The 19,137-nt window shown below is 38.5% G+C and overlaps 1 protein-coding gene across 1 annotated transcript in view; it reads left to right on the top strand.

The window, feature by feature from the left end:
- Nucleotides 1–19,137, top strand: part of DIP-delta (Dpr-interacting protein delta) — a 941,119-nt gene that overhangs the window by 55,560 nt on the left and 866,422 nt on the right. Inside the window, exon 3 of the mRNA XM_068229868.1 lies at nt 6,676–6,837. Coding sequence (XP_068085969.1) covers nt 6,676–6,837 — 162 coding nt within the window. The remainder of the gene's footprint in view (nt 1–6,675; nt 6,838–19,137) is intronic.

The following is a 19,137-nucleotide window of genomic DNA, read 5'->3' as shown; positions in this document are numbered from 1 at the left end:
TATCGAAATATATAGGCAATTTTAATGACTGTGCAGACATTCCTTTTGAGCTATTTTTTGGCTAAACGGTAAGTCGTATCACAAAACGGATGGCACAACGTCGCTTCAATTGGGAGTGATCTACAACTTTGGTCCTGTGACATTTTGTCGTATCTCTCTCCCTTATACGTTAAATTTGGCCGTATTTCTGGATTGTTCGTAAATTTGGTGATTTTTACAAGTATATTTCATTGTTTGACACACTTATAAGAATGATAGGATCATCACGTTGTGTGCGCACATTGGCACGATTAAGGGACATATGTGTACCAAATTTCATGATTCTAGCTTATACATAAGTAGGCAAAAAGTAATGTAAAATGTTAAAAATGCACCCAAATTTCACCCTATTCAAAATTTGATCTCAATTTACCCCCTTAATATGGGAGATACGATTAAATGGTTTAGAAACAAACATGTAGAGCGATAAATGAGGCGTCTGATGGCGCAAACCGTTTCTTAATATCATAAACCGTTTAGGAGATATGAATCTCGAAGTGGAAGTCTGCACTTTTCAACGTGCTCATGCTTATCTGTCATCTATATATATAAAAGCAAGTCGGGCTGGAGCGATGTATATATAAATATTTAAAAATGAAAAAAGACGTGAATTAATGAGGCACTTCCATAAATCTCAGAAATCTGAAACTTGGTACGGAGGAAACTGATGACCCCAGGATCCCTAGAAAAATCGGAAATTCTAAAAATTCCCTGAAGGGGGCACGCTGGGGGGGCTCAAATTTTGGGCTCAGCATAAGAACACAGTCGTATAGTATATCCAAAACGATAACCTATAGGTTTCGTGGGCTTAAACATTTTCGAGAATTTCCTCATTTTTATCCCCTATCCCCCCAAATCAAAATGGCGGCACAACCTGCCAGACGAAGTAGACAATTGAAATTTGGTGAAATTATAGCTTTTGGTCCCTAACCGACGGGAAAATTCCAAGATGTTCAAATTTTTCACTTTTTACCCCCCAAAGATATCGAAATATATAGGCAATTTTAATGACTGTGCAGACATTCCTTTTGAGCTATTTTTTGGCTAAACGGTAAGTCGTATCACAAAACGGATGGCACAACGTCGCTTCAATTGGGAGTGATCTACAACTTTGGTCCTGTGACATTTTGTCGTATCTCTCTCCCTTATACGTTAAATTTGGCCGTATTTCTGGATTGTTCGTAAATTTGGTGATTTTTACAAGTATATTTCATTGTTTGACACACTTATAAGAATGATAGGATCATCACGTTGTGTGCGCACATTGGCACGATTAAGGGACATATGTGTACCAAATTTCATGATTCTAGCTTATACATAAGTAGGCAAAAAGTAATGTAAAATGTTAAAAATGCACCCAAATTTCACCCTATTCAAAATTTGATCTCAATTTACCCCCTTAATATGGGAGATACGATTAAATGGTTTAGAAACAAACATGTAGAGCGATAAATGAGGCGTCTGATGGCGCAAACCGTTTCTTAATATCATAAACCGTTTAGGAGAAATGAATCTCGAAGTGGAAGTCTGCACTTTTCAACGTGCTCATGCTTATCCGTCATCTATATAAGTTAAATCGTAACGACCGTGTGTCTGTACATTGATTATTTTGGCGAAATTTCCGTACAGTTATCCGTTTCACCTGTAATTATGACCATCTGCATCATTTTTAGCTTTGGTGTCCGTTTGTCTGTTTGTTTGTCTGTTTGTCTGTTTGTCTGTCCTTCTATAACTTGAAAACTACTGGATATATTTCCACCAAACTTCATATTTAGAATCCACCTGTCCTTGGGTAGGTTTTAGCGCAAAAAATAAAAGCGTAACGACCGTGTGTCTGTACATTGATTTTGGCGAAATTTCCGTACAGTTATCCGTTTCAGGTGTAATAATGACCATCTGCATCATTTTTATCTTTGGTGTCTCTTTGTCTGTTTGTCTGTTTGTCTGTCCTTCTATAACTTGAAAACTACTGGATATGTTTCCACCAAACTTCATATTTAGAATCCACCTCTCCTTGGGTAGGTTTTAGCTCAAATATCGTTTCTAAATCCCTGAACTGAGTGGGGATTTTTACGAAACCGAAACCGTGATTTTGCACTCCCTCAAAGTATACACAACCGAACTTAATGGAAATCAACCTGCCTTAATGAAAATGAATTTCTAAACCTTTTTTTCTCATGTGCATCATTTCGATAACAGGATTTAGTAAGGGATATATCATTAACGGACCGTTTTTCGGTACAAATCCCAGCGGGTGCGTGTAAAGCGTACTTCTTACAACTTGAAAACTAACAAGATATTTGAACCAAATTTTATATATAGCATCCATCTGTCCAGGGGTAGGTTTCCTTGGTGTCTGTTAGTTAGTTAGTTAGTTTGTTTGTTTCTTTGTTTGTTGGTCTGTTTGTCTTTCTCTAACTTGAAAACTACTGGATATATTTCCACCAAACTTCATATTTAGAATCCACCTGTCCTTTGGGGAGGTTTTAGGGCAAATATTGTTTCTAAATCCCTGAACTAATTGGGGGTTTATACGAAACCGAAACCGTGATTTTGCACTCCCTCTAAATACACACAACCAAACTTTATGGAAATCTACCTGCCTTAATGGAAATTAATTTCTAAACCTTTTCTTCTCATGTGCATAATTTCAATCACTTACAGGAAAGATAGTATGATCAAACTCTACACGAACATTGGCCCACCCAGTACCCATATGTGAGCCAAATGCTATGCCACATAATTATCCGAAAAGTAATGGAAATGTAAGATATTCTTACACAAATTTCAACCTATTCAACGTTTTTGATTCAATCTGACCCATGAATAGATTAGATGCGAGAAAATATCATAGGACCAGCCATTTAGATCGCTAAATACTGCGCCTTACGGTACAATCCTTTGTCGATATGACGTACCGTTTAGCAGCAGTTAATCTGTAAATGAAGGTCTGCAATATTGTAAACATTCATATACTTTCGTATGTCCATCTGTATATATATTCATTGATGTCGATTTGTAGAGATCGAGAAAGGATGTGTCTGCTATTGTAATCAGTACTCCCTACACCGACTTTGACTGCTGGCAGTAGGAATGGGGTCCTTCTCCAACTCCTGTGTAACTGGCATTAGTAAGGAGGGCCTACCATTTTAATGAATAATTCACTTTTCGATTTGTCTTGCAGAAGGCAAGGGATCATGCAGTTTTGTTCGAAAGTCCCCTACTCTATTGTGTTTGGCTCTAGGCCAGGGTGCCCGCCATTATAAACAAATGTTCCAATCTAAAATTTGACTAGCATTAGGCATTGTGGCCTGCTATTTTCATGGAAACTCACTAATTATGTGTGACTGGCAGTAAGCTGGCTAGCAGCAGTAAAAAGGGACTGTCATTATAATGATAACTGCACAACTCAATTTTGACTGGTGGTAGGGAAGTTGCCTGGTATTATAATAAAAACTCCTCAACTGTAACCTGTCTGAAAGTATGAAATGGGTCTGCCATTGTAACTAAAACTCCCCAAATCGATTGTGACCGCGCAGTAGGCATTGGGGCCTGCAATTATAATGTAAACTTGCCAACTCGATTGTGAATGGCAGTAGGCAAGTGAGCCTGGCGTTATCATCACAACTCCGCAACCCTCACTTTACATTGGAAACAACGTATGTGGACCTCCCCATGCTATTTCTCGGATAAGGCTAAGAGACATGCAATTTTAAAACAATCTCATTTGCTGCACGCACAGTATTTACGTTGATATCCGTATACAATGTAGAATACCGTAGCGAAGCACGGGTACATTTGCTAGTAAATAATATTTTGTAAACATCTTATACAACACGTTTTGTATTGAAAAGGTTGAACTTTCCTTAATTCTAATTGTGAATCTCAGTTCAATACGGGAAAATGAAGTTTTTAACTTATAACAGCCTATGTAGCTGTATGTTTCAACCATTGCGGGCTGACCAAAACAGGTAACTGAAGCCTGTCATGGACCTCATTCAGCAACGCGGGGAAGTATGAGCCGACTGACGGGAAGAGACTTGCGTCTGCGTGCACAGATATTTTTAGTACGGGCACTGCGCTTACGGCGGGCAAGATTTGACACCCATGTCTTACAGGCACACGCTCGTTGTTTTGATGTATAAACCTGGCAGCCACTCGATCGTACAAGTCCGGTGTATTCTAAACAGAAAATAGAACACGGAAAATACCTGATTCATCCAGGAAGTGAATTTTTGGGGCAGCTTGTTTCCTCTGTAGTTACTTTTTTTTAATAGGTATTCCAACTTTCTGACAATTGTCTTTATCGGTAAACGTCCTGTTGTTTCTTGAAAAACTCCTTGAGCGTTTAAGGTCATAACCTGCAAAGAAACATGAAGAACAGCTTAGTAAACGGATAGGACATCTAAGAGGCTATGTCCGGTTTGAACAAAAGGGATAACAACATCGAAGTTGATTAGCAAATCCAGATTATAAATTAAAATGACTATCAAAAGGGCACGACGTAATAATGCTTAATACACTAGTGAAACCTTACGCCATTCAATGCAGAACTTTATTAGAGGAATTTTCCTTCCTGCACACCTTAGTACGTTATCACGATCACACTGCTACCCGCACAAAGCACACATGCATCCCTCTTTTGGCGAGTGATACTTCGTCGTGAAGCATAGTTTGAAATGAAAACCATGCAGAGCTAGTCTTGTTGTTACGTGCCGTAACTCGTAGTTGGCTTCCTTCCATTTGTCGTTCATCATCGCTTCCCTACGGTAGAAGTCCAGCCAGATTTCCCATTTTTTTCTCTGATGTTCGCGAAATAATCTCTGGTATGCTGGAGTTGATCGGAGAGAGAATTTGTCCCGTATATCCTCCAAAAACATTATTTCCCCAGTTAGCTCATATACCAGTCTCGAGGAGGTAAATTTCAACACACATAGGGCTCTCTTTAACAATGTTGCTTTTATCTTCTCCACATCCTTTAAGTTTGTTACTGACAGATGCTGCCAGATAGCTTACTGCAGATGCCGTAGGTTATTGCAGGTGCTATTTTCACTGTCAATAACTTCAACGCTACCTGAAGATATATTTTAAATAAATATTTGATGTCATTAATAGCTATCACTGCTGCTGTTAATCTTTGTTTGGTATGTGCTGTGAAATTGGTTCCTTGTATTTGCAGTGTTATTACGAGGTATTTAAATTTATTCAAACTCGTTAGTGGTTCTCCATCCAAATATATCACATCACTTGCTGAATGTCTGCCTCCTTTCCTAAAGGTCATAGTCATGGTTTTGCTTCTGTTTATGGCAATTCGCTGCAATGAATATTATTATTATTATTATTATTATTATTATTATTATTATTATTATTATTATTATTATTATTATTATTATTATTAAAAACTTACGACAGCCGTTGAATTAAAGTATTATGGAAATGTTTAATTTATCTCACTTGCATGATATCTGGCACGACATAAAATTATTATTTTCTTATTTATCAAAAGGACTGCATTCCTTGTAAATTTCATGCAAAAATATTCAATATAAAACAAGAAGAACACTTGCAAAATGGAGCATGTTGTATAGCCTTCAGGTAGCGGTGCTGCAATGATACAAGTTCACGCACGCATGCCCGGTTCGTGCGCCATGACTGATGAACACAGGACATATACCCTCCTCTCATTACTGCTGACCGGGAATTCGCGATAAGTACTGTAAATTTTCATTTTTTGAATATTGCCTAGGTTTTCAGGTCATCTGTCCCACTGCATCAGTTTGGATGTTACTACCAGTCTAGAACTCAAATTGCAAGCATTTTCTCTTCATGTAGACCCGCAAATCACTTTAATCCAAGATATTTTTCCATCTTAGTGGCTTATTATTATTTTATTTTTTTTAGTTCCGTTTGGGCCTGCTATGGACCACGTGGTTCTTATCTCTAGCAGCTTTCTTCTTTGACCAGTACTCCTTCATTCTTGCACTGTGAATGTCTTTTCGCTCCTGAGTCCATTTCACACCTCCTCCCGGACGTACTGTTTTTTCTGTTAGTGACTGGAGAGAGTTTGATGTTCTGATCAACGTTCTGTACCTATTCCTGTCATAAATTTCACTGGGAGCAATGTCCAATTCTTGAAGGTCTTTTCTGACGAGTCTTGCCCACTTGGCATTAGTCGCTTTCCCTCTAGAGATGGTGTGGAAGATTCTGGAGGTGAGCCTCTGATTGTCCATTCTCATGACATGACCGTAGAAGTTCAATCTCCTCTTCCTCATAGATGTTGTAATGCTCTCCAATTGTTGGTACAGTTCGTTGTTGTGCCTGATTCTGTACTTGCCTTCTTCTTTAATGGGGCCCATGATTTTTCTCAGGATCTTCCTTTCCTTCAGCTCCAGTTTTCTAAGTTGCCCTTTTCTTACCATGTTTAGGCATTCTGAGGCGTATAGTACTGACGGTCTCACTACAGTAGTATAATGCCTTATTTTGAGGTTAAGGGAGAGGGATTTGGATTTGTACATACTCTTACATAGGTGGTAGGCATTTTCCAATTTACGATCGGTGCCTATGACCTAGATGTTAGGCCCATTTAAAGAACAAGCATCATCATATTATTTACGATCAATATCTCTACTGTTTCAGTGCCGCCCAATATCCTGGACGAGGAAAGCACGCAGTCGTCAGTGGCGGTGAGGGAGAACCAGAACATCACACTGACGTGTAAGGCGGACGGTTTCCCAACGCCTAAACTCATGTGGAGGCGAGAGGATGGCCAGGGAATTTCCATCGAACGTCGGAAGAAGGGTAAGTTTATAGTCCTTCTTTTATAATTAGTCATCATCTCATCATAGGCATTTATTCGTCAAGGAATATATAGTAAATAAATACAATATCATTTGGACCTTTTAAGTGTGTCGACGCAAATGGCTGAACAGTCCGATTCTGGATGCACAGATTTTATTGCTGTGACAGTGATAGTAGGTTCGAACCCCACTGTCGGCAGCCCTGAAGATGGTTTTCCGTGGTTTCCCTTCTTCACACCAGGAAAATGCTGGGGCTGTACCTTAATTAAGGCCGCGGACGCTTCCTTCCCATTCCTAGCCCTTTCCTGTCCCATCGTCGCCATAAGACCTAGCAACTTGTAAAAAAAGCTAATTGATTTAAACAATGAACACACGTTGTGACTTTATAACAAAAATAAACATTTTTCTTTGTTAAAACAGCGTTTTGAACGTCAAAATATCAATTCCGACCTCCCTTGTGGGATTCTGTTAAGAAGCTATCTCTCGGACCAACATAACGGTACCAAAATGGTTGCTCTACGACCCTTGACGTCAACGTTATCGAGGAGAGAAAACATGAGAATTTCTATACTTGGTTCATATCGACTTCTGAATGCAGGAGTTTCATGGTGTAGGAAGTTCTGTAAATTACATTGTGTTCTGAGACATAATATAGCCGCTGCACTGGCGTAACCTCGTACACCCCAATGCCCTTCCTATCCACTATTTTCCTTGAGACTGGCCACACCTCCCAGCCACATACGGATATGCAGTCCATCAGAACAGTTTTCGTTGAGTTCATTTTCGTATGCCAATAAGTAAAGGAAATTGAACCTTACTGTATCGCGCTGTAGTAATGTTTGCTTGCATTTACGCACTCCTACAGTATAATGCATGTAAGGTTCATTTTCGTTTACCCATGCGCATAGGAAAACGAACACAATGAAAGTTGTTCTGATGGGCTGCATATGTGGCTGGCAGTTGACCGTCTTAAGGAGAATAATGGATAGGAAGAGCATTGTGGGATACGAGGTTTTGCCGGTGCAGCGACATGTTCGGACTATAAACCATCCGACTCACTAGGCGGCCAGTCAGGTAAGTTATTTCGCAATAGATAGATAAATAGATAGATGATTTATTTTACCTGGCAAAATTAGGGACACTTGCCCCAGTCTCACCCTTAACCAGTACTGTTAACCCGAGGGAGATAACGTGACGTGTCTTCAGTGTTCAGATCCATTACTTTATTACCTTTGTGATACTGGAAGGAAAACGAAATCAAATTTTATTAACTAAACGGTAAGAGAGGTTTCAACATAGGATAAATCCACTGTGTTGAATAAAAAACTTACAACGAACAGATGCAAATCACAGATACAGCAACAATTCTGTTTGCCACCATTTTAATTTTTATTGCAATTCTGTTTCGTTGTAAGTCACATACGGATTCAGTAGTAGAGTGTGCTCGAGCATCAGTGCCAAGCTCACAAACATTTTTATGTGCTTCATACATATACTGTGTTTCGTATACACCTAAACAGAATAATTTATAATTAAATACATGAAAAGATCCACGGGCATCTCAGTTGCATTGAATGGACATTTTTCTTTCTCTATGACGAATAACATTGAATCTGCATGCAGGAACTTGGCCAGAAAACATGTGAATGAAGGTAGATAATGTACTAATAGGGTCTAATATAGCCATCCAAACACGGACTCAGTAGTTGGAAATTTCACCGTGGGGGTCTGGCAACACCCCGCGTCACCACTCCAGGTTTTAATACACTGTATGTATGTATGTATGTATGTATGTATGTATGTATGTATGTATGTATGTATGTATGTATGTATGTATGTATGTATGTATGTATGTATGTATGTATGTATGTATGTATGTATGTATGTATGTATGTATGTATGTATTATAACCTTCCAATGTATGTCAGGATGAGATTGATGGACACATTGGAAGTTTATGTCGGGAAATAATGTCAATGAAATCTTATGTCTGGTTATCACACCTCCAGATGAATTAGAAGGCAGTTGATTTGTCTAATTACCTGAACGGCATCGCCGAATTGAAGATATCAGCAGATTGATAACCAGCTCTAAACCCCGTGGTATCTTAGAAATATTGGTAGATAGTTAATATTATGAAACATAGGGCAGGATTATATGAATAATACGCATTCTTCAAGTAAAGTTTCCGAAATGCATGAACGGCAGAATATCTATGACAGAATGTTACTGAAGGCCATGAAATATGTAAACAATAAATTTATATGAGAGGGCCATACCTTGTACATCTAGTCTCGCACGATCCGACGATCGAGATGAAGAAAGGAAACTGTCGATTACTAACCTAAATACGAGGCGGCAATTATTAAATAAGTTCCTTTACTAGTACAACTGATTTGTACGAGATCGTCTTACATTATGTGTCAAATGTTTCCAATTGTCAGAAACATATGGGAGCTAGAAGCTGAGAAGAATTCTGAAAAGCAAACCGTCTGCAATTATTATGTTGTAGTAGAATCTGTTTTGTCTCTGAAGAAGTTGATACACTCTCAATCTGCATCTCAAAACGATCGGAAGCAAGAATTCATAGGGAAAAGATTGTATTGAAAGGAGTTACTAAAGAGATATTGGCATATTATAAACATACAATATTGTAAAACAAGATATCTTGTTATTGAATGAAAAGGCAAGTGTATCGCTTGAACTGTTAAAATTGTATTAAGGTGTATGACCTTGTTCTAATTGATATCTCTAAGTTTCAGGTAATATGGAAATGTCATCAGATAATTATTCAGATGCTGTGTGTGCACGTATCAACATGAACAACTAAAATAGAGGGACCTCAAAGGATCTGATCTGAAATGTGATGGACAATACTTGATAATGTTATTGAGTGAGAGCTGAACTCGGAAGGTGACACCGTCGTGGAGCAACAACCCAGGATGAGTACTTGAATATCTTATACATATTCCGCCACGTAATTGCTTATTGTAGTTGTAGAGTAGTATTTATTTTGTTGTCAATTTTGACATGAACAATTTTAACTTGAAAGCGACCGTTATTTGTTGGACATTGCGTTGTAATATTTATGATCGTTACGTCTAGTGTGGTGAGCCAGACTACGTTGTGATAATATGCGATAGTTGTGTAAGATTTCTTTAATGTTTGCTAGCAAGGTTTTGCGAAAGTTTCTTCGACATGGATGTTATTGGGACCGTAATGGTGTTATGGTAATGAACGCTAATTTAACTTGGAGCTCAGAATACCTCGGAGGAGCTCGGTATTTTGCGACGTGCGATTCTGTGGTCTTCAAAACGTTATGTGCTTGTGTGGAAATACAGTGTTTGATAATAGAAGTGTGATACTATTGTGGTGATATGGAATTAATGCGGCAACGTATTTAGTAATTTTACGTAATTGCTTGAATAGATTGTTCTTTAGTATTGTGAATTCGCTGTGCATGACGAGTTGTGCGATGTAATAAGGTGTTAGTTACGGTAGGATCTTTGAAAATATTTACGTGGATAGAGTGATATGATGATTATAGACGTGTCATTAGGATTGCGAATTTTATGATGATGTTATGTGAAGGTCCTGATGATGGTATTGATGGTAGGAACTATGTTGGTCATGCGTGAATTTTGATGTTGTCGTGATGAATAATTTATTTAGGTACGAGGCCGTATTTTAGAATAATATTATAGGATGTTGCACTCACGAACACTAGTAGTTGGTCGTCACATTTATCCTATTTAAATACAAGATTGACCAGAGCGCACGATTTTTAAAGGGATGTTTAGGATCTTCGCAAGATAATCGGTAACGTAAAGATATTAAGGTCATGTCGTAAAGGAAATATGATCTTCTATGGTAAGTAAACCATTTCTTTGCTAGTTGGATTTTGTAGATCATTTGAGTTGACGCCTAGTGCTAATGTAGTATTCCAGGTCAAACGTCGCAGTGGTATCCGGAGGCGCAGAATCAATGTAGTTAGACAAGGTTATTGTAGATGTTGCAATGTTTCTTGATGTTTTTATCTAGGTGTGGTCACCGATGAATGTACAGGAGGATCGAGTCTGTCTTTTAAATGCATGATTTTGATGGATGTTACATTATGTTATGATCCTGTGTCTTTTCAAGCATTTCTGTTGCATTTATGGTGATTTTATGAAGTTAGAATAACGGTATTTTTCAAGTTGCTAGATAGACAGATACTGACATATATGCGATGATTTTTAAAGGAGAAATGACGGAATATTATAAGATGTTTGGGTAGGAAATAACATTCTGAAGTGGAAGATTCTATAATTCCCAGTGATTTATTTTTTTTGAAAAATGCAAGATTGATAACTGATCTTTCCATGTAAGCCTTCAGCAGAGGGGCACTTTGTCTCTTTTGTTTCGATTGATGATGTTGTATTTATTTGTAACAAGAGCTTGAAGTTAGGTATTTATTTTCAATTTAACATAACATTTTCCTTTTATATCCGTTTGTGTTGCCAATAATTTGTTTTTTTAATGTAGTTGATGCATTTAAAGTTATTTTAAAGTCATTAAACGGGAGATCCTTCCATAATTAAAACATTTTACGGAGTTCTCATTTAAAGTAGCGTAGGAACATTAGGATAGTTATTTAATTTAGGATAAGATTAAATGTTGGTCAATGTGTCTCGTCGAATATGCCAATATCCTCGATCTCTTAATACTCTATTGAGGAATATTCACGTAATTTAGGCTGAAATGATGGTTACAGTCTACGTTAAAAGCCACGATGATAACAGTCCACTTAATTAACCTGTGTCCCAACTCGTCGGACTTGCACGTCCCTTGAGTGGAGCCTTCATGGATCTCCGACTGCATTGCTTCGCCGCGGCTTAACCCAACACTGAGATACCGAATTAAAATTTACAGCATGGTCACAGGGACTGCTGTCAGGGCACATATAGGTTTATAATTTTACTTGACACCCAACTGTGGGGCCAGAGTTGAATTGTTTTATTACCGAACGACTAGAGTCGAATTACTTATCGCGTGGTAGTGGACTTAAAGAAAGGAAAACTCGAAAAGACATTGGTAATCAGAGAACATTGAATCTACAACGTTGTTGGTGAAGAATGTTTGAAATATTTATTTAATCATATATGTTATGAGTAATATTGGAAGGATTTGACCGTTAATCAGTACTACGATTTTATTTAGTTTCATTTTATGACATTATGGAAGGATTTTCCGTAAAGTTTCAGCTCTTGTTAATCGGGATAATGAGTCATTTAACTCGGATAGAGCGATAGGTTGTTCCGTGTCACTTATTGTAGGATGTCCGTCATATTTCGGGTCAGATCCGGAGAGACCCATACGTTCATTTATTGAATCTAATTCGTGAAGTGCTAGGCAGGTATAGGTGTTGTGGAAACACTAGATAAAGACTGTAGAGTGAGACTGAGAGTGATATATTATCAATAGGGAACGATATAGGAAATTACGATGGCGTCTCTTGCTCAAGTAAAACTGTTATTGGAGGAGCTCGCTGGAAAAATGAATAAAATGCAGGAATCGCAAGAGAGTACAGAAAAGAGAATTCAAGAAGTACGAGAAGCACAAGAAAATACAGAAAAGAAAATTCAGGAGGCACAAGAAAATACTGAGAAAAGGATTCAAGAGGTACGAGAATCGCAAGAAAGTACAGAAAAGAGAATTCAGGAAGCGCAAGAAAATACAGAAAAGAAAATTCAGGAGGCACAAGAAAATACTGAGAAAAGGATTCAAGAAGTACGAGAATCGCAAGAGAACACTGAGAAAAAGATTCAGGAGGCACAAGAAAATACCGAGAGGAAAATACAGGAATCACAAAGGACTACTAGAGCAGAAATTCACGAATCACACGAAAAAATGCAAGGAACTTTCGACAGAATCACCGATATGGTGCAAGAAAATATGAAAGTGATGCAAGAAGAAATTGTATCGTTAGGATCGAAAGTCGCTGAAGTACAAGGAGAAGTATTAAATTTAAAAGAAGAAGTGAATGCGGCGATGATTGAGAATAAGAGGAATTTCCAAGAAAAATTCGAAGAATTGAAGGATGATTTTAAGTCAAGCATCCAAGAGTTGCGAGTTCAAGTCGACCATGACCTTAAGGAGCTCAAAGAAGAAGTAGATGTGATGCAGGAGAAGATAAAAGAGTCTGATAATAGTTGGGATGGAAAACTCAAGAAGGTATCCGATGAAGTCAACATCACCAATGAGAATATACGGAAAGAGATAACCCAAGCAAGGGAACAAATAAATGACAGATTCAATTTGATAACGGAAGAATCCGAAGAAAATAAAGCTTTGATGAATCAGCAAATAAAAGGATTAAAAGACGACTTAAATGCTATTCAAAAGGACGTACAGAACCTGAGAATTGAAAACGAAACAAATAGGAATTTGGTATCATCGTTGAACGACCGGCAGACGATAATTGAGGATGGAAGGAAGACTGAAGTAAACAGTCAATTTGAGATACCTCAGTTTTGCGTTGATATTAATGACAACGGGACAATTCATACAGGAAGTGGAACCCAGATTGTTAACATTATACGCACTTATGAAGATAGGCCTAAGAAATTTAACGGAAGTATAGGATCCAGTATGACTCCTCGTGGTTTTCTCAGAGAGATGGAAGAATACTTTAGGGAGACAAAGGTATCTACAGAGCGCCAGTTAAAGACAGTGGAGAAACACTTAGAAGGTGGACCACTCATTTGGTTTAAAGCTTTTCGCTACGTTTTTGAGGATTATGCAGGCTTTAAACAAGCTTTCTTGGATAAATTCTGGGGAATCGACGTACAGCAAGGAATCAGACTCGATCTATACTCAAAGAAATATTCTTTAACAGGACCGAGTAGGTTTGCCGAATACTTCACGATGCAATTTCATCGACTGAAGGAGCTTGATTCTCCACCTACAGAAACAGAAATGGTACGAGCAATAATCAAACAGTTCCCTGCGGATATACAGAGATTATTGACGGCGGCAAACATTCAATCAGCCGTGCAAGCAGAGTCGATACTTCGGCAAATTGACAGCACGTCAACACATACTAGTAGCCGCATAGTAAGACACGTCGATCCGACGGTAAACGTGGTAACACCAGCAGGAGATGAAGGTGTAGAAAGAAACCAGGGATACAATAGTCACGGTCAAGGAGATAGACCTAGGACGAATGAAGGCTACAGGAGAGTGGAACATAGGGATGAGAAGAGTGACAAGACACGCCAGAAGTGGGCACCGTCTCGAAACGAAGAGCGGAGATATCCTAGGTATTACAGAAATACAAGGTGGAGTCGAAACAGAGATAAATGGCCGTACCGCCGAGATAGGTATCGAGAAAATTCAAGACAATCAGGTATTCGACAGGACGAGGAGATAAACAAGGAAAGAGAAAGGTACCTTGGCGAATTAAGAAAGCAGCAGGAGTGTAAGCAATGGGAACGAGCGATACTGAATCAAGATATGAACGCTGATTGCGTGGGCGCGACTAGTCTGTTGTATCAGCAAGAACAAAGAAAAGAAAGCGCTGATAAAACGTTAAATCCCGCAGCCACACCATTTGACAAGAATAATCAAGGCAATGACGGGGTGAAAAAAAAAACTTCGTTTTGGAATCAGTAACAAATAATAGAATTAATAAGTTAAATCCAAATTATAGGCAGCACGAATGGGTCATAGCAGGAATCGAATCGTGGGAATTTGAACCCGAGGAACTGTTGCACGAAGACGGTCTACCTAAAGGAGTGAAATTAAAGAGAGGACTGCCCGTTATTTACGTCACAATATTGGGTATTCGAGTATTGTCATTATTGGATACTGGAGCAAGTATAAGTATCATCTCCAAACTACTATTCTCAGAGCTACAAGATAAAGCACACTTGCCTGTAATTCCGATTGCTAACATGAAAATCAAGGGCATAATTCCAGACAAGGTCACGAAATGCAAGATACAAACTTATTTGCCAATAGAGATTGGAGGAAATTTAATGGAGCATCCATTTGTAGTCATGGACAAAATCCAATATAACTTAATTATTGGATCAGATTTTATCAGGGAAAACAACATAGTAATTGATTTAAAGAAAGAAGAAATAAGGATCAGATGTGACGGTGAAAGAGGACTGGACATTACAGCTAGAATAGAAAACAAGGAAACGAGCGAGCTACAGAAAACCATGAACATTTCAATTAATGAAGCTGCCCATGTTGCCGAGAAGATAATGGAAAGATACGACACAGAAGACGCTGTATGTGGACAGACAATCGACAGTGGAATAGGAGGAAATCCTGAACAGCAAGGGATAATTGAGAATCTGCTGAAAAGGTATAGCAATGCTTTTAAGAGCCAGCCTGGAGCAATAAAGAACTTTGAGTACAAGTTATTAGTGAAAGATTGGAGGCCGTTTAAGATTAAACCGTACCCTATACCAGATAAATTCATGCCCGAGGCTAGGAAGGTAATACAGGAGATGATGGATAATGGTATAATATCTAAAGCACATACACCATTCGTTAGCCCTCTGGTAGTGGTAAGAAAAAGCAACGGATCAATTCGCGTGTGCATTGATGCGAGACAGGTCAACTCCAAATTAATTCCTGAGTATGATAAAGCCCCAGTAATAAAGGAGATAATAAGAGGATTTCGGAACAAGAGATTTTTCACGATATTAGATTTGACTTCCTCATACTTCCACATAGTCTTGGAGAGTAAATCCAAGCTATTTACTGGTTTCATGTTTGATAATCAAACGTATATCTTTGAAAGACTCCCATTCGGCATTTCTAACTCTGCGGCTGCATTGGTACGAGCTTTAGACAGGAACTTGAAACCGGAAGTAAAAGAATTTATAACCATTTATGTTGATGACATCGTACTGGCGACAACAACTTTCGAGGAGCATGTAGTCAAGTTGGAACAGCTGCTAAGAAATTTAGATGAGGCTGGATTCAAAATCAATCGATCCAAGTCAAAGTTCTGCCAATCTGAAATCTTGTTTGTTGGACATGTAATTGATGGAACTGGAATAAGACCAAACCCAGTTAAGATACAGGCCATATGTAACTTTCCGAAGCCCAGAAGGATTAAGCATATCCGACAATTCTTGGGAATGACGAGATTTTTCGCTAGCCACTGTCCAAGGTATACAGAGATATTAGCTCCCCTACAAGATTTATTGAAGACCAATAATCGTTGGCGATGGAATGAGAGTCATGATCGAGCTTTTGTTAACGCGAAGGAATTACTAGCTAACAGTATAAAACTTGGATATCCGGACTTCGATCGTGAGTTTATCATTCAATCTGATGCCTCAGCAGTTGGAGTTGGAGCTGTATTGTATCAGGAGAGTAATGGGGAGAATAATATCAACTATTTGGCCTTCGTTAATAGGAAATTAAGAAACCATGAGCTTAAATATACGACCACTGAGCTTGAGATGTTGGCCATTGTTTACGCATTACAACAGTGGAGGAAAATAGTGTATGGGTATCCGGTAGTTATTAGGACGGACCATAAAGCACTAACGTTTGTGTTAAAAACCACATTGTCCAGCGAGAGAGTATCACGATGGGCACTTTATGCGCAGCAATTTAATTTAAGAATTGAGTTCTGCCCAGGTAAAAGTAATGTGTTGGCAGACAGTCTAAGCCGAAATCCAACAGAAGAGCCTCTGGAGGTCAATGTTATTGAAATAACTCAAGAGGATGAAGAATGCTTGGAAAGCTTAAAACGATTGCCGGAGCTGCAACTTGAGGATTCATCTCTGAAAGAGATTATTGAATGTTGTCTAAGAAGGTCAGCTAATAATGGACCCGAAGATCAAATAGATGATTATGTGCTGACGAATAACATCTTGTATAAGTACATAGACAAAGATCGGAAGAAATTAAGAGTGGTGGTGCCACGCAAACTAAGATGTAAACTCATATGGTACATCCATAGAATGATTGGTCATGGTGGTCTAGATAAATTAGCAGCTACAATAGGAGAGACTTTCACATGGACTGGGTTCCGGAGAACCATAGGGAGAATAGTAAAAACCTGTGATATATGCCAGAGGGTGAAATACAACTCCGTATTATTGTATCAACCACCGATAGCCGTAATACCAGACCGACCTAGGGAAGTATATGCCATGGATTTGTATGGGAGTTTACCCGTAGGTAAACGTGGAAACCGTTTTGTATTGGTAGTCCTCGATGTGATGTCAAAATTTGTATCACTTCAGCCCATTAGGAAGGCCAACTCTAAGTCCATAATTAGGAGTTTAGAAAGAGTAACGATACCAAAGATGGGTAAACCAAAATGCATACTAACAGATCATGGAACACAGTTTACGTCAAACGAATTTGCGGAAGCTTTAAGGAAAATGAACATTCAACACCGATTTAGTTCAATAAGGCACCCTGAATCCAATGCAGCTGAAAGGGTCATGAAGGAAATTGCGAAATATTGTAGGATTTTCTGCCATGAACGTCATTGGACATGGACTTCTTGTTTACCGACAATAGCCGATTGTATAAATTTTACTTGGCACGAGTCTATCGGCAGTATTCCAAGCGTTCTTCATATGAATGAGCAACCAAGACGTCCCTGGAACGAGATCATTGCTAGGCCAGCCGAAGAAAGTCCTAGCGTCGAAGAGAACATAAAGCAAGCTCAGGCGTGTATGAAAAGGCAGGCCGAAAAACGTCTCAAGAAGTTAAGGCATAAGAAATTTAGAGAACCTTTGGAGGTTGGAACCTACGTTCTTGTAAGAAAACCAGCCGTGTCTTGTCCTACGGAAAAATTCTATTCCAAGTTTGCACATTTGTATATCGGGCCGTTCAAGGTTATTGAAGTACTGGGCAATAACGCATATAAAATACAGAGTTTAGAGTCCAACAACATTGCTATTTTCAATGCTTCAAGTCTTAAACAGTACAGTTTCCCGATCGTTGAAGAGGAGGAAGTCAATATCATCGTGGAATACGAAAGGAACGGAGATGCTTGGGATGTTTATTCGCTGACCGACGGATCAGATGACGAATGATGAAGTCCAGACAGGATTCGAAGACAGGATATGGAATAACAGTATCTCAAGAGCAGAGTTATTTTCGTTCATTTCAGACGTGATAAAAGAAGATTTCATTGAAGAAGAGAATTATGATAAGATCTGGCATGAACATGAAATTTCTCCTTTCATACGAAATTTCATTTTTGAGTAGAGGAGGAATATAACCTTCCAATGTATGTCAGGATGAGATTGATGGACACATTGGAAGTTTATGTCGGGAAATAATGTCAATGAAATCTTATGTCTGGTTATCACACCTCCAGATGAATTAGAAGGCAGTTGATTTGTCTAATTACCTGAACGGCATCGCCGAATTGAAGATATCAGCAGATTGATAACCAGCTCTAAACCCCGTGGTATCTTAGAAATATTGGTAGATAGTTAATATTATGAAACATAGGGCAGGATTATATGAATAATACGCATTCTTCAAGTAAAGTTTCCGAAATGCATGAACGGCAGAATATCTATGACAGAATGTTACTGAAGGCCATGAAATATGTAAACAATAAATTTATATGAGAGGGCCATACCTTGTACATCTAGTCTCGCACGATCCGACGATCGAGATGAAGAAAGGAAACTGTCGATTACTAACCTAAATACGAGGCGGCAATTATTAAATAAGTTCCTTTACTAGTACAACTGATTTGTACGAGATCGTCTTACATTATGTGTCAAATGTTTCCAATTGTCAGAAACATATGGGAGCTAGAAGCTGAGAAGAATTCTGAAAAGCAAACCGTCTGCAATTATTATGTTGTAGTAGAATCTGTTTTGTCTCTGAAGAAGTTGATACACTCTCAATCTGCATCTCAAAACGATCGGAAGCAAGAATTCATAGGGAAAAGATTGTATTGAAAGGAGTTACTAAAGAGATATTGGCATATTATAAACATACAATATTGTAAAACAAGATATCTTGTTATTGAATGAAAAGGCAAGTGTATCGCTTGAACTGTTAAAATTGTATTAAGGTGTATGACCTTGTTCTAATTGATATCTCTAAGTTTCAGGTAATATGGAAATGTCATCAGATAATTATTCAGATGCTGTGTGTGCACGTATCAACATGAACAACTAAAATAGAGGGACCTCAAAGGATCTGATCTGAAATGTGATGGACAATACTTGATAATGTTATTGAGTGAGAGCTGAACTCGGAAGGTGACACCGTCGTGGAGCAACAACCCAGGATGAGTACTTGAATATCT

Source organism: Anabrus simplex, chromosome 1 (genome assembly GCF_040414725.1).
Source record: "Anabrus simplex isolate iqAnaSimp1 chromosome 1, ASM4041472v1, whole genome shotgun sequence".
Taxonomy (NCBI): domain Eukaryota; kingdom Metazoa; phylum Arthropoda; class Insecta; order Orthoptera; family Tettigoniidae; genus Anabrus; species Anabrus simplex.
Note: the sequence above shows the minus strand (reverse complement) of the source record. Positions and strands in the feature narration are given on the sequence as shown.